Below are 23836 nucleotides of genomic sequence, written 5' to 3'. Positions count from 1 at the left end.
CCCATGTAGCCAAAGAAAATATTTTTACAATAAAGATCTGTGCCCTCATTTAATGGTAAACCGTGAATGACTGTGCATTAGTCTTGTCTTCTGGTACTCAGAAGTAAACTGCTCCCATCTGTAATCTTTCAGTTGTGATCTCCTTTTCCAGCATCTTGAACTGTGGGAAAACAAAAACACACCAACAACAACTTTCCCCCCCTAAGATCACCTTTCCCTCTCCCAAGATTAAAAAAAAAGCAAGTTTGACACCATCATCTCCTGTGTTCACTGAGCCCAGTTAGGTTGAAGAGCCACAACTTCTACTTTGGAGGGTAATAAGAAACGTACACATGAATGCCATTTTGTACAGTTGACATACTCTATGAGCTGGTTGACTCAAAGCTTGATTTGGTCCAGTCTGCTGTTGCTGCATCTCTTAGGAAACATTAGTTATAGGTTTGTACTTCTTGAATCTGGTCCATTCACCAGTAGCATAGTTCATTTCGAAGACCGTATCAACCAACATAGTGGTGCTGCCAGTGCCATCTGCCTTTGGTAAATCTTCTGTATGCTCACTAAGTTTAATTTGGATGATGTCACCTTGCTCTTGGCAAGGATTCTCTGTGAAAACAAAAATAGGAACAAATTATACATTTCAATACTGTATTAGAAAAGGTAAAGAACACTTGATGGAGATTCTTATCTTATGCTGAAAAAAAACAACAAACAAACCCCAAACCCAAAACTGAGCAAGTAATGTCCCTAATACACATAGCCACACAATGATCTTCCTCCCTCCATACATCACAGAGTTTTGAGGATAACAAAACCAGACCTCAAAAGATGAACCTTAAGGCTAAAGTAACTGGAAGAGTAACAGAAGGGGGAGTAAAGCACGCCAGTGTCATTTCTGTCTGCCTCAAGAGCCTTAAGAGAAGCTTATATTTAAATGTGAGTTGGTAAACTTGAACTACCAGAGTTACTTTATTTGGGATACATTTTGTAGTTAAAAGCCTCAACAATTTTCAGCTGTTCTGGAAGCCCAAACAGCTTCACTGAAATCACTCATCCAAGACTCAGTTCCAAGCCCGTAAAATTATTAAATGTTACATATCAAGGTACTGGAATTGGCACTGAAGAAACTCAAGAATATCACAGTTGGAAGTTATTTACTCAACCTCCAGAAGTTGCTGACATTATTACTGAATGAATTCATATTGTTATATACTTATCTATATATGTATATGTGAATATATAGAACACACACACATGCACGCTTCCAAAATAGTATTTTACCTTGCATTACAAGAAACTGTCCATGTAGATACTAAAGTATACCCTCAAGTAGCATCTAGTACTAAGAGCACCATCATTAATGCAAGATACACAAAACTTTCTTAAAGCCCAGGGATCATCACAGTAACTTTACTCTGTTGGTCTTCAATAATGTATTGCATTAATCCAAATGCATGAGCCACATTTAGGCCCCAGCACTCCAGTGATAAGAGCCCTCAAATACCAAATTAGAAACCAGAGCTAGTGCAGATGAGAGTTCACTTAAGGACTCTTAAGCCCCTTCTCATCTTACATCTGATAATCTTCTGGGTAAAACAGCCTTGGTCTATCAAGGCCAATATGTGACCAGATCTAGCTATGAGACAACTTATCTCCCTGTGATTCACAAGCACCTGTAGTTACGAAAAGTCTGAGACAACAGTTGCTACATTTCTAAGGCTAAGGAGTTAGCGAAGAGGCTCTGTACTACCCAACTTGTACCTCGAGTTGCCACGAAAGAACTTACATTCATTGGTCTTCTAGACAGACTACTAGGACCTAACCAGTCTGTTCACTGTTCTAACTGGCTGCCTTGTTTCTCTTCAACCCCTAAGCCAAGATATTACATGTGTTCAGTTACGTATATATTGTGTTTAGCAGCTGTTCTGACAGACTGCTTGACTTAGTGGAAACAGACCCCTAAGACCCATTTCCAGGTCCAGAGTAAAGCAAAGAGTCCAATACATCCAGAGCAAAGCTAAAGCAAGAGTCTTGCAGTCAAGTATGCACATTTAGAAACACTAGGCTGTATTTCAGATTTGGGTATTCAAAAGCACGCTAAATTAATCTCAATACATACCTCTGGATCCTGCCATGAATCCAAGTATAAGAGCCTTTTCTGGCCTTGTAACTTTGTTTGCAGTCTTGAACATTTCCTGTGCAGCATACATTTGCTCCCTCTGCAATAGATAGAACAAATACGAATTCCAGTGGAGGAAGCACTGCCAACAGATACCACATTAATACTCACAGACAAGCATAAAAGAGTAAGGTGGAAGTTTGTAGACCTACAAAAAGTAACAAAAATAGCCTTAGCCTCAAGGCTTTCCCTCTTTAATGCTTACACCTAACACTTACAGCAGTGACAACTGAATTCTGAAACTGGAGAAAAAAAAAAACCCACCCCACCTTTAAATAGTTACAGAAACATGTGCTAAAAGACTTAATGTTCACATTACCAATTTGGTGTTCTTTATGACATTAGGAAGAAAGAAGAAAAAACCCATCGTTTCCGCTACAGTCCAACAAACCCAGGCTTGCAATAATTTCAGAGGAATTTTTTTTTTCTTTAATAAATGAAGTAGAGGTACTGAAAAGAAAGTGTCACCCAGCTTCTTAAAGTTCAGATCTTGCAAGCCAAGCTTACAGATGTGCTTAGCAAAGTCTTCAAATCAGTTGCATCTTGAATTAGTTACCTGCTTAACTTCAAGCATGCACATAATATATACCAACATACCACCAATAAGAAGCTTCAGGACATATATAATTGATGTTGAGTTTAGTTTCCTCCCCACTCTCAGGCTTTAACAAGATGTGTAATGGAGGGGTGATGGGATCAAGAAAGGCTTTCGCCTTAAGATAACATATAGATATCTTTTCTCCTACCACAGCAATGACAGAATCGTTTTTAGCAGCTTACATTATAATGCAATTGGCTGGGCAACAGCTCTGCTGTAAACACACCTTTCTCCCAAATTCTTTATAATGAGTACTGCTATTTGTTATGCAAAATACTGCTGTGTTAAAAAGAGACATCTTACTGTGTCATTAACACTGCACAACTTAAAAGGTTGTGATTAACATTAAGACAGCAATGCTAACAAAGCCACAAAACATTTTCATTATCTTTGGTCATAAAAAAAAGCAGCCTCAACCACTCAATGATCCAAAGGCCAGGAACTGCCAACATACTAAATGAGATCAATAATAAAAGTTTGCGTTTTCCAATCCACATCAAAACCAGCAGTCAAAGTTACTTACTGTGAGAGAGAGGCTTTTTTTCGGTGGTGGCTGTTGCTGAGTTTGGGGGGCCACTTGCGGTGCTTGTGCCGCAGGTGAAATGGCAGGAGGTGTGGTAGGTGTTAGGGGTGAGGTAGGTGTAGCTGCAGGTGGATTAGAGTTACTATTGTACATGGGTGTTCTTTGTTTGAATTGTGCAGGCAGAGTTGTAGTAGCATTTGGAGCTGCAGGTTCTTCAGTCTGTCTGTTAGTCTGCAAGGCCTCTCGTGCAGAGCCAGCTGCAAAAAACAATCAGGATTAAAAACATAATCCACAAACAGGGTTTAGCATCACTAATGGCCTTTAAAGGAAACTAAAAATTCTGATTATTCCATTTTAGCACCATGACTCTATATGCCATCTAATATCTATATGAAAAACTGAAGAGCTAATGCTTTTTCAAATTATCTTTAGCAATAATTAGACAACTGAGTGACTAGCTGTCCAATATGGATTACACCATATTTAGCATCAAGTTTTATGTTTAATGGATATCAGATTTATTAAATTGAAACTGTTCTATTTACTAAAAAGTAATAACAACTGTACTCTGACCCTACCAGGATTATTGCTGTACTGTTAAGTAGAAGCCAAAACCATAAAAATATTTCATCAGTTTTTACCTAATGTAGCAGCAGCTTGCAAAGGAAATGGTAATTAAGTCTCAGCCAGTAACAAATACTGAAAATACACAAATACTTAAACAGATGACAGAGTTAAATGAAATCACTCAGTATTTAAACACTAACTGCTAAGAGAGTTAAAACCCAACAGTATTGACAAGTCCTAACTCTTATTTCTCAAAGTTGATCCATTCACCTGCACTTAAGGGAGTTACTATTCCAAACCTGGCTGCAGGTGGAGGTTACACATATGATCAAGTTACTGTGATTTCGTAAGTTACCATCTGTCCAGCAAACAAGTCATTACCCAGTACACACTCTAGCCAGTTACACTCTTGTAGCTCTCAGACACAGGCACAGCCACTTAAGCACCTTTCACAAATCTCATGAGGTTTAAGCTAATCTGTTCACATTGTGTTCACAGTAGACTAAAAGGCAGATACAGATGAGAGCTATGCTGATGCCTTTCAGATCAAATTTTAGAGAATGACAGGTCTACCACTCTCCATCTAGGCACAGACACAGCACTGGTTTTAACAACATGGCTATTACCCAGTAAGATGTGGAACAGGACAGTGAACACTTGGGAGGACAAACATTTGTAACTAGTTAGCCCTTAATTTGTACAAAACCCTTAAGTTTTATTACTGGCTTCCTCATATCAGAATAACTGACCTGCATAAAGTAACATGTCTTAATTATGCGACCTCAGATTATGAGACACCAAATCTGTGGATCTTCTGTGTGCATCTTGTATTAAGGAAAGTTTTATATTCCTTGTCCATAAGAAAAGCTAGATACCCCATACTCCAAAAGGAAAAAATAAGTTAGAAAAAATAGAGAACAAAGACAATAGAGAATTCTAAACTAGGCTTTTTCTGCTGTTGAATACAATGCCAAGGCTCTGGAAAATAATACTAGCTGCTAACACTGATGTGCTCTTGGCTGCGTTCCTTCTGAGGATGCCAATTTTCTGCCAGAAAAAGATTTGCATGGACCTTTAGAGAGATTCTGAACTGTTTCAGGGCCAAGTGAAGTGATCAGGTTTTGCATTTTTCTATAGTGACCAACATGCCAAAGCTCATATACATGAAGACAAACATTACAGTACCAAATCACAACAAGCAAGAATAAAAATAATGCACTGAACTGAAACATTAGTTCTCTGTTAACTACGAGGTCTGGTAATAAATCCCAGTCATGCACATGTGTTAGTGCAAACTGCTACATTCCTTTAAGACTTTACATGCAGCAAAGAAGGAAAAGTAAAACCAAGCGTGTTAAAATAAAATAAAACCTGTAGAAAGAAAGGATTTGTACAAACGCTATTTTTTACTATAGGCGATTTTCTAGAATTGAAAATAATGTAGCACTTTTCAAAATATGCAGAAGCTCAGCTATTATCTGTCAGACTGTTATAAAAAGGTAAAAGGAAAATGGATAGCTTGATCCCAGCCTGTGTGAAAGGTAATATGTACTTGCCTCTAGAAACGTATCCGACTCTTGAAAGCAACTGTTTTCTAAGTGCATGCATATGGATGTGTGTATGGAGTATATACTCTAGACTTCTGTGTATTACTGGTGTCTCTTTAAGGATTTAAAAAACCACTGGATTTTCTATTACAGAGTAAGAAAAAACACACCAGTAAATTGCCTTGCTTGCTTGACTTAACTAGCAGTCATTTTAAGACTTAAAACCGACAAGGATTTTCTTTATTTAGGTTAAATGACATGTCTGGTTACCCCAAACCCAAAGGCTGGGTTCCTGCAATGGATTTTTAGACTGCTAAGGTTAAGTTTCACTAGAGTTGAGGGATAGTAGGTTTGCAAATAAAAGAAGAGCTAGACAGTAAAACTATAGAAATGGGAGGTATTAGGTCCCAAAAGCAAAAAAGTGTCTTTTACCTGGCTGTGTTTCAGAGCTTGGGATATATGAGGAAGATGGCACCACGCTGGGGGTAGCAGGTAAATAACTTGTAGAAGGTAGTGCAGGCTCATTGTTCAATGAGCCAAGCTTCTGTAAAACAGAAAAGGAAGTGTTATAGACATACTGCATATATTCGTATGCTGTTTCTGCATTTTAAATACAATTTGAACATTAGTTCTGCTACAATATTCCTTTGGGGAACTTAATTATGGACTCGTCTTGTTAGGGCAAGTTTGCCCTTTCAACCCTAACTCCCTATACAAACTTCAGATGTTAGAATTAGCCTAGGAGAGAAAAAGCAGCTTTATTTCCCCTAATTCAGATCAAAGTTGCATCCAAAGGCACAGTCTGAGCCAGGGAATAATACTATTATGGAGAATGTACTTCTGCAAGGAGAGTCAAGCTGCTGTTCCTTTGTCCCATTCCTTAGCTGGTAGCATGGAGACCAGATGATGAAATTTGCGCAGATAGTGCTCTCCAAAGAATTACACTATAGAAATAAGTGATCTTCTGCCTGAGCAAACATGCTCTTCACTATTAGCAAGCAGAAACCTGTGTCCATCCATGGGCAAAAGGCCTACTAAAATATCACCCAGAGGAATGCAAAGGTGTCTGGGACATAAACACACAGAAGGCAGCAGTAAAAGCACAGGTTTCCACTGAAACAGGCAGTCAACACCAACATGACAGATGTCATCTAGAATCAAGCCAAAGAAAATGCCACATTTTGTACTTAACTATACATAATATTGCACACACAGTGTAAAGACAACTTGGTATCTCTGTGAACATCTTCACTTTAGTCCAATCCAGCCTTATAAACATAAGGGGTTGACAAAGGAAAGAAGTTTTGAGGGAATAAGTCTAGAAGACAAATCATTTAAGGTAGTGTCATGGTTTAACCTCAGCCAGCAAGTAAGCACCACACAGCCACTCACTCACTCTTCTCCTACCCAGTGGGATGGGGGAGGAAATCAGGAAAAGTAGTAAAACTCATGGGTTGAGATAAGAACAGCTTAATAGAACAGAAAAGAAGAAACTAATAATGATAATACTAATAAAATGACAACAGTAATAATAAAAGGACTGGAATATACAAATGATGCACAGTGCAATTGCTCACCACCTGCAGATCAACGCCCAGTTAGTCCCCAGGCGGTGATTCCCCACCCCCACTACCCCCAGTTAATATACCGGGCATGACATCACATGGTATGGAATACCCTGTTGGCCAGTTTGGGTCAGCTGCCCTGGCTGTGTCCCATCTCAACTTCTTGTGCCCCTCCAGCTTTCTCGCCAGCTGGGCATGAGAAGCTGAAAAATCCTTGACTTTAGACTAAACATTACTTAGCAACAACTGAAAACTTCAGTGTTATCAACATTCTTCTCATACTGAACTCAAAACAGCACTGTACCAGCTACTAGGGAGACAATTAACTCTATCCAAGCTGAAACCAGGACAGGTAGCCTTACTAGACAGAAGCAAGATGGATATTCTTTAAAATGCGGAGCTTGCCAGAAGAGGTACTCAGCATCCTGCAGAAAGATAGGCAATGACCTTCACTCCTGACACAGGCCCACCAACATCTGCCTCTATGTTGTTTTTGGCACATATGCCATAGATTGCTACCCCCATAACCATGGGACCAATATTGTGTGTGCTTACCATTAGGCTCTAGAGGAAAAAATGCCTGGCTCACCAATCAAACCACAGGTCTGAAATAGAGCGCTCTCCAAAGGCAAGCATTGCATGTCAACACATGGACTTAAAGAGGCAGAAGTAATTGTGACCACTTTAAATTTGGAACAAGAGAAGACAGTTAAGATTTGAGATGGATTTCTATCATCTTGAGAGGCTTGCAAACACTGGGTGCAGCAGCCTCAAATTATCTGTTAGTATCTAAAGAACCCAGTTGTCCAAATTAATTCCAGACCAAGGCTTGCTGGAATAGAACAGACAGTTTCTAACTCAGAAGTGGGGGCAGGACCTAACATTCTTGTAAAAGCTATGTCCTGACTGAGAAAACAAAGATGCATCACAGCTTTTCCAATGCACTCTATCTGAAAGAACAGGAAGAAAACACTACACACAACTCCTCCCCTCACCTCCTCCCCCGCCCCCAATTGAACTACCTCTAGCAACAGGCTAGCTTTTTCCATAGATCCTAAACAACTTTTGGAAATTAAAAAAAAAAAAAAAAAAAAAAGACTGTTAAGAGAAGGAGAGGCCACCTCTGAACTTTACAGGTTTTAAAAAGCACAAATTTATAAGCCATGGGGTAATTTCGACAGAGATCAATTCCACTGTATTTCTCCTTCTCTTTCCATAGTAATGAGACTGGCTAAGCCTAGTTACCGACAGGTTTGGAAACCTCAGAAAAAGCTGCCTTCTGGATTAAGCACCAATTCTCAAAGATTACAAGCTAAAAATGGAGGAAAGTATCACAGAAGGGAACTAGCATGTAGGTTCTTTTCTCAAGTCAGAAGACAGATGAATTGTAAAGACTTCTTTCTTACTTGGCTGTTTATATTCAGCTATCCCGCCTGGAAATAGGCCAATGATAAGTGCTTCTCGCTGAGACTTCTGTGGACACTATTCCACTAGAGTCACAAAGGATGCACAGGCACAGAGTGAAACCTGCAGAAACTCCCAAAAATGATTCTACCTCTCTAGGGTCAGAAATCCCTCCTATCCTTTTCATCTCTGACAGAAGACTACAATCCTCAGTTACAGAAATGTCATACCCCATCACAAGCTTAAAATAGCAACAAGAAAACAATCAAAAACTTTACTTTCATCCTGCTTTGAATTTTTTATCCAGTTTGGTGAAAATATAATGGAATTTTGAAGTAATTATGTAAGATTTTTAAATTAAGAGGCATGTTTCAACAAGTTAATAAAATATCATTAAAATGTTTAAGTGTTTTAGAATAATCACACATAATGATTTCCTCACCTTTTGTTTGTTTGTTTGGTTGGTTTTTGTTTGTTTTGGTTTTGTTTGGTCTTACCTGTGTAGACACAAGGCCAGCAGCATAATCTGGGGTAGCATTTTCTACTACTGTTTCTTCTTTGGCTTGCTTTTCCACAACTTCTGTATCTATTGCATAAAAGCAGAAGTCAGTTCAAGGAAGTTTTTTTAAATATTGAATTAGATATACTTTTTCAAACAAAGATATAAAAATGCATTTCTCAAAGTCCACTAAAACATGCTTAAAGAGGTATATGCTGAAATGTTGGTAGATACAGTAATCTTCATACACAAGTTTATAATCAACCCAATTACAAACTGAACCACAATGTATATCCATCAAGACACAGTAACCAAGTAATTAGGTGAACTGGCTAATTTTGTGATATTAGAAAGCATCAAAACCCAAGCAAAAATATAATTGCAATTATGATTTTGTTCTGAAATGGTACTCATTTTTGTGGTGACAAATACAAAAAGGTTGTTTTGGGGCAAATATGCTGCCTAGTGTATCTTCAAGAGACAGTTAAGTAGACCACTGCACTGTCACTTAACTTAAGAGCAGTATATCAGATATTATTCACTTGTTAAGATCTCTCAGTCAGAATTTTGGAGAGCACTATAAATATTTTCAACATTACTTTCAATTAATTTACTTGGCCACAGAGCCAGTAGAAATAAGCATACCAAAATATGTCAGACCAATTCCACTACTGAAGCCACTCACACACCTGTGTGCTGCCCAAAGCACAACTGACTAGTTCAATCCTTTTATGCAACTGAGTCAAGTTATTACCTAGGCACATGGCAATACAATTAGGAGCACTAAAGCATTTTTGGTTTGGGTTCCCCCCACCTTTTTTTTTTTTTTTTTTTTAAAGTTTAGCTGAAGGTAAGTTTTAACAAATGAAGAACAAAATGGTACTAAAAATCTAGATCCTATCTAGATGTATATTAACAGCCTTTGTAAGTAGCATGCTATACCAACCTAATGTCTTTCTTCTTCTCTTTGCTTCACGGCCAGCACCTACCATATCCAGCTCAGAGATATCTAGAAGCTAAAAAGAAAGACCATAGAGAACTTACTAGCCATTGTTAAATTTATGTAGTTGATCTCTAAATATTGTCCTTTATTTTTTCTTTAATATATTGATACTTGATTCAAAACAGAATCAGAAATTCACTTTAGATCAGGGAGGAGAACTAAGCAGAAAAGCAACAGACTACAAAAGAGTGCACCCACCTTCACTCCTCTTTCTTTGCGCAAAGGTGTTCTTGAAGGAGGAATAGGAGTTCTGTTTCCAGAAGGACTAAATACACTAGGTGCTGAAGTACTCCTGAATGGAGCTTGTTTTGGTATTCCTTTGAGTGGTGCTTAGGGAAGATCAAAAAAGGCAACAAATGTAATATACATTTAATTAGTTATGAAAAACAATAATAAGGAATTCTTCAGTTTCTCCTCTTAACACACATACCCCTTCCACTTTAGCTTCAAATGTTTATAATGTGGAACTGTCTATAATACACAACATGTCCCTGAAAAGTCAGATTAGGTTTTACCCTTCAAACAAGGAGTAAGAGCCAATCTCTAGGCTAATGTTTGCAACCCTATTCTACACAGAGTAATCAAACAGGTGCACTGCTATCAAAATAATGTTTTGCTATATAGATTGATGCTTTCCTTACTTATAACAAATAAACTCTGACCACATAAAAAGGTATTGGGCATGAATGTTCTGAATCCAATTATTGCCAAAGTTGCTCATTGAACTTTAAAATCTAGTTACTTGGTAAAACTGTATTCAATCAAATATTCTTAGACAAGCTTCTGCAGGGCTAAGGGCTCATAATCTAATGGAAAGGTAAATTACTGCTTCACAAAGGGGCTTGAAATTGTGGAGCTGCTGTTTGCACAAGGAGGAGGATCCAATTTGGGTCCATATTGCAAACAGAAAACCTGCTGTCTCAATACTCAGTAGAAACTGTTACACCTGTAAGAGGCTGTTTTCCCCCAACTTTACACTGTTATCCTTCTACTTCACACTTAATGAAAGTGCTGAAGACCACATTCTTTCACCAACTGCTAAAAAAATTAGCGACACCTATACATTATCTATCAGGTCTTTTAGCCTCCTGACAATCTCATCATACCCTACAATTTGAAGACAAACACGGAATTTTACTTTGAGGTTACATACTCTGTATCCCTCTATATGTTGTACTGAAAACCTTTTCACCATAGGACAATCCTCTCTGAGCAAAGTGAGTAAGTTTCAGCAGAGTAAACATCAGCTGGTCCCATAACTGGTATTTCTAGAGACCACCTGGTTCTAAAGGCCAAGTCTAAAACTTTGCTTTACTAGTTCAATGGCTAAAAAGAATGCCAAGAAGAATTAATGCTCAATTTCTATACTGGCACAATTTTTAGTTTGAATTACAACTACACTTTTTGCATTTCCTGCATGAACATCTGGCCAAACTTTGGTGCTCAAAACCACATTTTAAATAGCATCAAAGTACTTCATAGCTTCTAGCCACCACATCAAGAAATCACTCAAGTTTTACACCTCAGCATCATACTGGTGGTCAGAAAAGTAATACCTGTGCAGTGATTTAAAGTATGTAACTAATTTTGAACCCTCCTCTTGCTCCTAGTCAAAAACTTATTTGAAAAATTCAAGCAGTTCAGGAACTTCAGCAATCAGCTGAAATCTACGAATGCAAAGTTGAAGAATGATTATACATCTTTGTCATGCCCATTGACTAGAAGTCACTGCACAGCCTTGGCTGCAGAGAGCACGCTGTCCCCTCTTCTTTCTCCACACAGAATTACACAAATACACAACAGTTTCAGTCTACTTCACAGCATTTCAAAGAGCACAGCAGATTACTGTGATCCACTCTGCTCCCTTTCGGAGCAGCACAGCTTAGTCAGAAGTTATTCCTGGAGTGATGCAAATTAAATTCTTACCGAAGTCTATAAGCATGATCTAGCTGTGTACATTTTAGAAGCACGGCAGATATACTTGTCATTTAAGAAAAACCCCACACTCTTGTTCTTTCTGACAAGACATGTCAGAAACATTTAAATATCAGGAGAGAGGAGGCAGAAAGGGAGAAATGCTTTGCTTAAAAAAAAATTAAGTTTTTGTAAAAACTAGACTGTAATTTTATTCTTCATCAAGGCTACTTAATCAGATTTTCTTTCTGGGAAGTGATGAAAGTGAGTCATACTTGTGGTATCTATCTTTTTGACCAGTCCCCTGCCTTTGGCATGGAAAGGCACTCCTGCAGTCTTCTTAAGTTGTTGTGCAGTTTCTGTTGCTAAAAAGAAAAAGGGCTTTAGTTATTAAAGAATCTGTGCTGGAAAAATACAACACATTGCTTCTTAGATAAAACGTTATTAACCAATACATTAAAAGATGGGAATAGCAACAAAGAAAGAATTATATTTTAATTAAAACCCAGGTCATTTATGCGATATAAACACAGTATTTGGAGAAAATGCAAAATCAAGATGACTATGCAACTGACAAGATGGTCTAAGCTAAAAGAAATTATCAGAGTAGACAATCTACTCAATAGAGACTGAATTAAAGAAAGTTCTATATAACACCATAAAATTTTACAAATCTTGTATTTAACCAGACCAACTACTCAAGTCACATGCAAGAAAGAAGCAAGCTGCTGCAACAGAACAGCAGGTACAGTAAACTATTTTAAGATTGCTTAGTTCAAGCAGCTACTAATACATATATATACACACATGTTGCCTTTTGTTAGCAAAAACCCTCTTGGCTTTCACACCCTATATAGCCATACTGAGCAAAAGAGAGCATTAATTAGCAGCTCTTGCTCCCTGTTGCAAAAACATATGGCAAAATAAAACTAGGTTCTCATTTCAGTTTTGTTTCAGGAGCTTTAACCAAAGCTGTCCCTCACAAGTCTTCACAACTGACTGTTAAATATACCCATGAGAGAATGTATCTGTGCTTTAAAAAGCTACAGCTTTTTGTATGCCTTGAAATCTGAACAGCATTTAAAACAAAATTAGCATTTTAATGTAATCATGGCCAGAATGACTTGTACCTGCTCTTCCACACATATCAGTCTATCAAAGAAAAAAAATCAGCCAGCAAAGCTCTTATAACAGAAAATTTTAATGTATATCCACATACTAGAGAATAAGACTGAATATAAGTTTCCTTTCACCATTTAATTTGTTACTCAATCTTACCAACTAGCTGTAATACTACTTACACTTCTGCAAGAGTTCAGCTCTGAGTGTGGCACTTTTAGGTTTCCTTTTCAGCTGGAAGTGTTTTACTGGGGGAGTAAGTGGCCCAGCTAGTGTTGTCAAGGCATTTTTGTTTAAGTATTGGCATTCCAACGGCAACATAGCTGAAGTTTCACATTCACTTACTGCATAAAGAGTTAACACAGTACACACAGGTATTAGCACCTCTTTGATAGCTAATTACAAAACATTTTACAACTAGACTGTACAGGTGTTTTTAAATTTTAGATTACTTGTTTAAACACCAAGAGTAATTTAGTTCTATTAGGATTTTTGTTAGGATGTTTGTTTTTTACATTAGCTTCGTAACAGCTTCCACATTGATTACACCTAATCAAATTACAGGAATCTTAAAGATGCTACTATTGTCAAAGAAGATAAAAATGATTGAATTCTCAGAGTCCTTAAAAAATTACACATAAAAAAGAAACTACTAAACGAAAAGTCCAAACCAAAAGCGTGAACAGACAAATGATCATTTGTTTATCATAAGAAAACAAAATGCTTCCACCTCCAAGTCATTTCATTATTGGTTTGCTGCAATCCTAACTCCAAGACCATGTCTGTCCGTTGATGCCCAAGGGCTTTTTCTAGGCAATGTGTTAAATCAAATCCACTGAAGTAGGAGTAGGTTTGCATCACCATTTACTACATTGTTGAAAGCAGCAACTGTGCAAGTGCCTGAGCCAGTATTTTCAGCTTCTAGGCAATCCATAGCTAGTCAAACATCAGCAGCATAACTCTTCTTGTGATCAGTCTCCCCCACAGCACCTATCATTTGCTGCCTAGAGGAGAACTTCCAGCAGAGATGCACCCCACCTGCCCGATACAACAGTGGTGCTTCCACACACACGAGGCTGTTCACACAAGCACTGCAGAAACAGAGCCTTACTATCTTCTCTGGTACTACAACATAGGAGACAGAGCAATATATGAAAAACCTCAACTTACTAAGATGCAGTACGTCAGTTATTACCTATCAGTGCACATACAGCCTGTCTATGATACTGATGAATCATACTTATGGGTATAACTTATGGGTTGCCCTTCACATTCAGGGTAATACCTGACATGTAAGTTCTGATGATGTGTGAAAAGATAATTTAAGAAGTTACTATTCCTCAAATATCACAGTTCCCAGTCCAGTAACATGCCAAGTCATGAACTGTGGTAGTTAAGACATACTACTTGTCCTGATACCAATACTGTCAAGACAGCAAGACTGTCCGTGAAATGACAGGTTATTTCTGAAAACAGGCATCATATTTCTGTAATTTTCACCAACAGAAAAGGCTTACCTTTTTCTCTAAGCTCTCCTAAAATATCTTGAACATTGGGATTCTGTTCTTCAAGATCAAGGTTAAGGGAGCCAGTATCTGGAAAGGATTTTAAAATATCAGCTACCATTAAGACCCAGGGGTCTGAATCCAAGGTAGCGAGCTGGATAATTTCAGTCAGTGCCCCTTTCATCTAACAAAAAAAGAAAAAGAAAATCAGCCAATTGGAAACAGTTTTAAACATCTTATAGTTGGATATTTTTATTTTAAACAGACACTAGCATAAACATGCACAACATTTTACTACTGGGGAAGGGAAGAGGGAGACTGCTTCAATACAGTTACACATTAACTCTAGAACTCAGTAAAGAATGAACCAAGATAAATTTTTTTTATATTGCTTTCGGTCAATCTAACCCAAGTTTGTTTTGAGCTTTTGGCAACTCGAAGCTTTGTTTAGCACTGAACATTTTTGCTAAAAGCAACAGGCCAGATTCTTACATTACTGTCTCCTTACATTCTACAGTTTTACCCCCAGTGCACCCACACCTTATATTCAGTGATAAGAATATGCAACTAGAATACAAGTTATTCAGTACAGGCATCTAAGTGAAGATGTGCCCCTTTCTGGGCTACAGAATAATAAAGCAGACAGACCATATCTGCATCATATGAACATAAACTAAGTCCTCAAAATTTTACTAAGGCTTAGGCCAAAATAGTGTGTTTCATGCTAATCAAAACTGTATTGTTTGACAAAAACTACATATTACAGAAGTAGACTCAGCCCTCTAATATGGCACAAGTAACAAGATTTTCCATCTACCCAAAGGTTCTGTAGTCAGAAAAAAGTTTTTTTTCTTTAAGCACCTATCTTGAAAATGGGGAAATAATGCATGAGATTAACTTAAAAAATTTCATCGTCACAGTAATTTTTTTTAGTTACTGATCAACATGTCTGTTGGCACTATGAAATGAAATAAAAATCAAGGTGACTACAGTCAGGGGTTTACATAGTGAATCTCTTAAATTAGTTGTTTTACTTCATTCACAGATAAGCTTAAATCCCCCAAATAAGACTGAACACTTGCTTTTTTTTCCTAAGTAAACTTTCATGGAACCATTAAAGCATTAGCTTCACAGAACTAAGACGTTTGAGGTGTACTGTTCATCTATCAAGCCACAAAATGTAACAGTAAAATTATGTCTTCAGACATACTCTATCTGTATGGTATTAACACTCAAGAATTTACAAACAAGTATAAGGAAATACTCGAATTCTGATTTTTTACAACCCATTGTGGCACATATAGTTTAGTTACAGTCTACATGTTTCTGAACACAGGGGGACAAGCAAGAGACCCATCTTCACCTTTATGCTGTATTTCTTTCCCTTTATTTAGAACCAGCCTTTTCTCATATGAAAGATAACAAAATAAGCTTACTCTAACTTATGCAACTCCAAGAAATAAAAGTTAAATTTCTGCTCTCCATTTTTCTCCCCAAGCACTTTTAAAGCTCAGAGGCAGACAAACATTGACATTTCTCAATTCCTTTCACCCACACAATGTTATCACCCTCTCACTTTAGAAAGGTTTACAAGTGCACTACAGGGGGCAGTTTGTCCTTTAGCCCTTGCATGTTTTAGCGCTCACATAGTGTACTTGTGAAACAAACAGAATCAGCTCATCTAACCTAAAACTAGCATCTCTCTACAGCTTTAAGCTTGATCAGCCCCTTGGTGTGGCTGACTAGTCACACGAACACTAGAACCACAGAAAGAGTGGAGCAGAAAGGAGACACTACAACAGTCATTTAAGCATCTTCAGCAGCGCTATTGATTTGCTTTGGATTAAACTGGCCACATAACCATGACCACACATTGTTTAAGTGGTGTCAAATTTAACCAACATTCACCCAATGGAGAGAATCAATTTCTAAGGTTCGAGTCTTTGTTGTTCTCTATTGCTCATTTCTTTTCTCAGTAAACATAAAAAACCCACCTAGACTCCACACAGACCTGTCAATCTCTCTATTCTAACCCTAAACTGCTCACCAGAAGTCACTTCTACAACAGTGGATGAGGACAAGCGTGAATACTATCGAAACAAAGTCCTTTATTCTTCTATCTATCTATAGTAATTACACTATTGATTTACGTAAAACACCTGAAAATTTAAAACATGCCATGAAAGCTGATGAAGCTATGGTTTATTTATAGCTCTTTTACAAGCTTTTATCTGGACACCACTAATGCACCTAAGTGTATAGAATACAATTTCCTCCATCAAAGCAAGCTCAGGCAATAGTTGAAGGAAAGATGCCTCCTGTATCCTCCAAATTTACCCTTCATATCTGCTCCACAAAACTCCTATTTGTCCCAGAAATTCAGAGCTACATGCGTATACTATGTATTTTCCTATGGAGCTCTTTTCTGGGCATGTCACATCCACACTGCTCTCAGGGCAGCTAGAGTTCAGGCAACCTACTTATGCCACAACCCACCGATTCACATGACTTTTGTTCCTTCAAGAAAGGAGGCCAGAAACAACTTGTTTGCCTAGCACTAGGCAAATAACATTATCACAAGGTCTCATGGCAGAAAGAACATGGTGAAAGAACAGTCACTGTCTCACGCAGGAAAGAGAAGCACACTAATATGTACTGCAAGCTAACCAGAGACCTTGTCTGAATACGGGTTTGCATTTAACAAGCCTGGATTTGAGTTTTGACTCAGGTTTGTCTCTGAATGGCAATTTAAATCTACGTTCCCAGTTCGCTGTTGAACTGGCAGCTGAAAAAAAAATTTCATTTGTGGTTTGAGAATGCATGAAATGCAACTCAAAATAACAAGAGAATCCTACATACAGTTTTTCTGTTACTTTACAGAGCACAGCCATAATCCCGAGCTCTTAATTGCATAAGATTGCAACACTGGGTCAGTAAGAGTCCCATCAGCTCCAACCAGTTTCTCGTTAAGCATGAATGTCGATCTGATACAACATGTTCTGGTATTTCTCTCATGTAAAACTTAAAGATCTTAAGTATTTTTCTCAGCCTACTGGCACAAAAAAAAAAAGCATAGGGCACAACTAGAAACATCTAACAAGAAAGGATCAGGCAGGATGGAAAAAGTCTGGGAACAGAGACAAAGGAGATTAATAATGGTTGTGCAGGAAGAATACACAAACAGCACCGTGGGAAGGGGTAAAAAAAGGAAATGTTACTAGAAACACACAAAGTGATAGCTCCAAGATGACTTCTTGCAAAGAATTCCCATTCATTTGCTTTATAGTATGCCTAAATAAATAATATACATTACTATACCTTTAGACAATTGCATCAACAGTTGGCTAATAAACCCAATCAAGTTTCAGACTTTCAGGGGCAATACAGGTGATATTGAATAGGTATCTGTATTCTTATAGAGCATTTTCATTAAGCTAAAAGCATTGGATTGAAAGTACAGTATCAATATTTACATGACACAAAACTAGGATGGATCAAATATCGCTATTGTATATGTTTTATATTTTAATCATGAAAAAGAGTAGAAGTGGCCAAGAGTAATATTAGATTAAAATGTACCATATTACATCACAAAAATTAAGAACACTAAATGCAGGCCAGAAAGATGCATAGCAGTCTGCCTGTTCTGAACACAGAGGGAAAGGCAAGTGTCATGTGCTCTCTTTATTCCTTTGCACTAGTACTCCACAATTCACACTTGCATGAGTAGAGGACTCCTGTTTCACATAAGCAAGCAAGAAGAAACAGTATTGACTTTTACTCTCTTGCAGCTACTGTAATAAAAGGGCAGGCCACCATGAGGATAGGCAGCATCTTCCTCTCAAGATAATTCAGAGAGCACAGAAGCACACAGTCCTCATTACAGACTTGGTTGTAACATCACAGTCTAACCCTGAACAAATAAATTAAACATTGGCACAAAAAGAAAACTTGCACTTGCCATTGTGAATCAGGTTAACAAGAATTTAACATACAAAACAAACAGAAGTAATTATTCTGCCAAATCACAACTGAAACTCCGGTCAGCACGACACAGAGCTTTCGGCATCATTTCAAGTAAGTGCAATTATCTAGAAAAAATTTAGCAGATGAAAAGCTGGGGGGCAGGGAGATTCAAAAGTTAGCAAGTTCTGCCCAGAGAATTACAGCTGGAAAGGGTATTTTTGATAACTGCTTACAAATCACAGTTAACTTAAAATGAAAATGGGGGCCAATTATTCTTATTAGTCAGTGGGAACAAACAAGTAGTAATGAGGTTCACAGCATGATAAAAAATTAGGTTTATTACCTATCCCACAGGAGTATTATGAGGATTAAGTCACTTATATCTATACAATATTTGGAGTGTTGAATGAAAACATTATGAAAATTGAAGGATATTACATCTGAGAAAAAAAACACTTAAGCAAAGGACTGAGCTTTCAAGAGAGCTCATTGAAGATTGACTTGTCTAGACTGAAGCTTTCACAGAGATTTAGAAAGGACCAGCAGCCAATTAAACCCCTTCTAAACCAAATACCACCACACTTCTTGATTCCCACATAACTTTTTACTCAGATGTCTGCTCCCAAATAGTTTCCATTTTATTCTATGCCTCAGTGAAAATGGTATTATACAGAAAACATGGGAAAAAAAATTTTTAAAGAGAAAATAACTAAGTCCAATCTGTTATCTAGAGAGGGGTATATCATTTAACATGTTACTTAACAAACCAGTAACATATCCTGCACCCACTATCGAGATTCCCAAAGCTTTACAGAGCTGATGCAATATATTTTCCAATACTATTAAGTTTCCAAATGCCAACTCAGTGCTTCTCACACATGATCAATACAGACGGGCACATGGCATGGAAAACATTGATATGACTTTCCAAAGAGACTAATGAAGCACTTTCACAGTTAAGTTTAATCATTTTTCAGATACAGGAGTGATTTCCAAATGATGAATTTTACTTCCAAGAAGCTACAGGTATCCTGTACTGGTGTATTTCCGCTAGCAAAAAGACACCATGTTCAGCACTCCACAAAACACTGGGCAGAGAATACTGTAGAGAAGTACACAGCACAGTGCAGATATATTGAAATATATATATAAAAAATGTTCTGGGTATCATATGTAAGATGCCAAATGCCAGTTAAAATATCTAAAATCTCTACAGTAAGTTACATAACAAATCTTCACAAATACAACCTATTTTAGCAAACTTGCCACAAGTGATGAGTATCTGATAAGACAACATCCCTTTCTCTCAGCTGTTTGGTTACACTGGCTATTTTTACCATTTATAGAAGGAAGTCTATAATGATAATAGCAGACCTACTTGCAGTGTTAAGGGTGTCTGCCTCGTAAGTGTTTCATTTTTAACCATTTTTTTAAGCCCTTTCTCTCAGTTAAAAAAAAAAATAAATCACAAGTCCCTGAAATAATTAAACTGTTACAGGTACTTTGCAAAGGACTGAAAATATGCTAAATCCCTAGATCTTGATGAAGTGTGCTCTGTTTACAATGAAAGATTAAGTTTGATTGAATTCATAAACTCTGCCAGAGAAGTGAAAAATCCGGCAATATTTTTGTTACAGCAGTAACAAGAGCTTTATATTTGGAATGCAACTGATCACTTTAACAATACATTAAAAGGCACACTTGCTCTTCTTTACATACACTTTATCTCCATGGCTAACAAAAGTACCAATCAGGTAAAGTCACTGGTTACCATCTTCCTCAGAATCAGTTTAAAAAGTTCTTTTACCCACCCAGTGAACACTCTCACAGCATTTCAACAAATTGTTCCAGCCAGCTTGAATTCTGCTCCCTCAATGAGCTGGCATGAGTGTTATTTATGAAGGTCCCTAAGCTTTTTTAAGCTCTTTTCAATCTAAAAACATCACCAATTTGTTAGCTTTTTCTAAACATTGCAATACTCATTTCTTCCAGGCTACTTGGATTTTCACACGACTTCAGAAGAATTTTGCTTACTCAAGAGTTCACATGAGCTTATGCGTAGTTCCCCATCCCCCTTTCTGGCCTTGGTTATTTTGTTTGTCCAAAACACAACTGCATTTGTCACACACAAGGAAGACAGCTTGTGCACTGAACAGGCACTAAACATGAATATAATGTTTTAAAAATTACAGCAAGCATGCTGAACAAGAATTTTTTTTAAAGTGACACCAATTACGTGTAACACAGTGAACAATCATACAGTTGCATGTGGCAAGACAGACACTGATATGCACTAAACTATTGCTTAAGCGTGATGCTTGTGCATTTTCAGCTTAGAAGTAAACAGAAACTGAGCATACAATAATCAAAGCTACATACCATCTCCCCAAACCCTGCCTAGTATATACGTACATTAAGCCTAAGCAGCAGCTGTGCTCTAACCAAGAAAGAGACTGGTGCAAGCACAGCTGAGGATACTCTACACAAGAAGCTGAGGATTAACTACGCACGACCTCCATGATTGTTACCAGGAACCAATACCATACATGGTGGAAGTAGGAAAGGAATTCCTTGAGCCTGGCTGAAGAAACTTAAATGTTTCCCAGTCATTGTCTAACTATTGCCCCAAACATCAGTAGCCACCTACTGGTAAGAATAAGCCAGCTGCAGATGAGGTATGGTCCAGGGCCAAGTGAATAAGCTTGCAGAGCCAGCCAGCTTATTAGCTAGGGTAGGACAATAAAGGAAAGCACCAGCTGTTCCCAGAAAGGTAAAGAGAAGAAAGAAAAAAAAAAAAAAAAGCATGGCAATTTTCCTCAAGCAAGACCTGACTACAAGAAAGTGGGGAAAAGCACTGTTCAGTGCAGACCCCAGATCTTCCATTCCCAAAGTTTCAGCACTTGCTGCTGTCCTTCCTAAAGGCGAGATGTTTGACTTGGGACACCTACACAGCTGCCAGTATTAAGGAAGGAGAGTGAATGAAGCCTAACACACACAACTGTTCCTAAACAATCCTGCCTCTCTGTCCTAATCCTAGAAGGACCGCTGCCTCAGACAAGCCCTCTTCCCCAAAGGCACCCAAACTGTATCAAAACACAGCCCTACAACTACGAGTCCATGTGGATGTGCAAGATGGGTTTTGGGTCAAAACCACTTTCAGAAGACCAGTGCCAGCCAGAGATTCCCCAAAGAGCAGGAGGAGGAACAGCAAAGCTTCTACTCCACTCCCTTATCACGGGGAATCCGATCGCTTTTCCCCACACCAACGACCCAGTCCTCCGAGCCGGGCCTAAACGGACCGCTCAGCCAGCCGAGACCTCCCTCCTCCTCCCCGTCCAAGAAAGGCTGCAAGGGAGAAGCGGGGATGTCTGGGGGGAACCGGCCTCGCTATACACCCCGCGCCGAGTGCGGGCGGGCACCTGCCCTTGAGGAGCAGCCGCTGCTCCTCTTCCCCCCCCCCGCCCCACGGGCTGCCGCTCCAGCCGCCCGCCGGGCCGGAGGGGGCAACGCGAGGCCGCACAGCGCTTCGCCCCGGGGTCTGCCCTCCCCACAGACTCCGTGTGAAAAGAAAAGGGCGGAGGGGTGGTGGTGTGGGCTGGCGCTGACCCCCCCCCCTCTTTCTCCCCTCACGCCATCTCAGACCGACCTCTCCCCCTCACACACACGCACCCCGCTTCGGTTAAGCTTCCCGCGCGAGCTCCTACCCAGCTCTCACCTCATCCACCGCCCGGCGGGGCAGGTGCAGCATCCCCAGGAGTAGCTTGAGCTTGACGGCCGAGGAGAGGCCGTGGAAACAGAGGCGGATGTTGTCGATCACCGAAGCCGTGAGCAGCGAGGCAATGCTCGGCGGCGCCCACAGCTCGTCTGTGGAGCCCAGTTTGTTGTGCAGCCACAGGCCAGTGTCACTCTCCCGCATCGACGCCATCTTGGGAGCGGGGCGAAAAAAGAGGTGATTCTCCACGGGCATTTTATGAAGACACCTAAAGGGAGGAAGGGAGGGGGTGAGGACCCCTGCGGGTCGCCGTCCTGTTCGTAAGCCAAAATGGCGGCGCCCTATGAGGTTGCGCTAGGGAAGGCGGAGATTCTGCCGTAACCTAAAATGGCGGCGCCCAAGCGGCGAAAAACAGCGGGGCTCCTCTCATCTCTCGCTCAGGTGCAAAATGGCGCCCGCCACAGCTTTTCTGCCGTACTGCAAGATGGCGCCGCCTCACCGCAGAGAAGCTTCTCTGTCAATGCCGACTCGTTGTTTCTCACAGTTCGCCCTAACTTCTCCGGGGCTTTCCTGGGCAGAAAAGGCCCGAGAAGCAGGAGCGGGGTGCCGAGCCACCGCGGGGCCGGGCGGCACAACTCGGAGGCATGCCGTAGCCCACCCCTCCCTTCCGAAAACGCTGGCCTCCCCCGGCCGGCGGCTCCCGCCTTCCCTCCCTGCCCGGCGCGCCAAGCGGCCGCCGCTGAAGGCGGGAAGAGAAGAGCTGAGGGCCCCGCTGCCAGCCCGCCCTGCCTCCCCGGGGCTGGGCCAACCCCCGGGCCTCCCGACACGGCGTTTGGCGGAGCACCACGTCTCCTTTCCTCACGGCCCCCCGTCTGACCGGGGCGGAGGAGGCGGGTAACCCGGTACCTCAGCGGCGGCTGCTCGGGCACAGCAGGCCCTCCCCAGCACCCCTTCTGCTCTCTCTCTCTGGTCGGCCTGCGTTGAAAAGGCAGTCCCTGTTGCCTACCCACCACCATGGGGAAGTTATTAGAGCTAATAGCACCTTAAAGAGCACCCGCGTCCGTGGTTTCCTCAGGTGCTGTCAGCCCTTGGCTTTCCTCTGCTCTGGGGCAGCTTGCCGACGCCGTGCTAGATGGTGACACCCCACCACCCCCGGTAGTGCTGTGATTTGACACGAGTGTCTTTTTCATCGTTTTCCCCAGAGATTTTCGTGCTGGGTGCTTCAGAGATGTAGGAGGTTACCTCAGCGTCTGTAACGCTAGCGGTAGGCACTCAGGAATTGGGGGTTGGTAGGCATACATTGATATTCCCTCGTGATTCAGCTCATTGTTATTTAAATATGAAAAATTAATCAATTGCCTAAATCCCAGAAGACTCGGGGTTTCTCCACTGCGGCATAAACGGTTCATTTTAGTGTCTTTCCAATGGAAATTAAAGCGCAGGAGTTGTAGGAGTGCCTAGCAAATTCACCTTCTCTCTTCCTCGAGGCTTTTGAATGAAAACGTTTTCTTTACAACATTCTTTCTTTAAAGGAGGTTGTTTACAACCTGATTTCTTCAGGAGAGCGGTGCAATTGTAGCTGAGGTGCTCTATATTTCCTCAATATGGTGTTGTGGAGTGTTACATTTTATTCTTGTTCCCAACTTTTACTGATACCCAAAATGCTGAGTGCCTGTAGCTCGCGGGTGCTGTGAAACACTGACTTTTATCAGTGTGGAAGTGTTTTAAGTGCGAAGAG

The 23836-nt window shown here is 39.9% G+C and overlaps 1 protein-coding gene across 1 annotated transcript; it reads right to left on the bottom strand.

Annotated features, from left to right (window-relative positions):
- Positions 1-236: 236 nt before the first annotated feature.
- Positions 237-22794, bottom strand: NELFA (negative elongation factor complex member A). Its single transcript, XM_010577326.1, has 11 exons — positions 22102-22794; positions 14433-14604; positions 13098-13259; positions 12072-12161; positions 10081-10211; positions 9826-9895; positions 8878-8966; positions 5844-5955; positions 3298-3554; positions 2117-2216; positions 237-603 (listed from the first exon to the last, which is right to left on the bottom strand). Exons 1-11 carry the CDS (start codon positions 22351-22353, stop codon positions 419-421), a joined length of 1620 nt encoding a protein of 539 aa, XP_010575628.1. The 5' UTR covers positions 22354-22794; the 3' UTR covers positions 237-418.
- Positions 22795-23836: the final 1042 nt, after the last annotated feature.

Source organism: Haliaeetus leucocephalus, unplaced genomic scaffold (assembly GCF_000737465.1).
Source record: "Haliaeetus leucocephalus isolate CR32 unplaced genomic scaffold, Haliaeetus_leucocephalus-4.0 Scaffold51, whole genome shotgun sequence".
Lineage (NCBI taxonomy): Eukaryota > Metazoa > Chordata > Aves > Accipitriformes > Accipitridae > Haliaeetus > Haliaeetus leucocephalus.
The sequence above is the reverse complement of the archived record's forward strand: the minus strand, read 5'-3'. Positions and strand labels throughout refer to the sequence as shown.

Coding starts and splice junctions, on each gene's coding strand:
- NELFA (XM_010577326.1), bottom strand. CDS start 22,353: ATGCCCGTGGAGAATCACCTCTTTTTTCGCCCCGCTCCCAAGATGGCG. Junction 14,605..22,101: donor CCCGCCGGGCGGTGGATGAG/GTGAGAGCTGGG, acceptor TTTTTTTGTTAG/ATGAAAGGGGCACTGACTGA. Junction 5,956..8,877: donor CTGGCCTTGTGTCTACACAG/GTAAGACCAAAC, acceptor TCTGTTTTACAG/AAGCTTGGCTCATTGAACAA.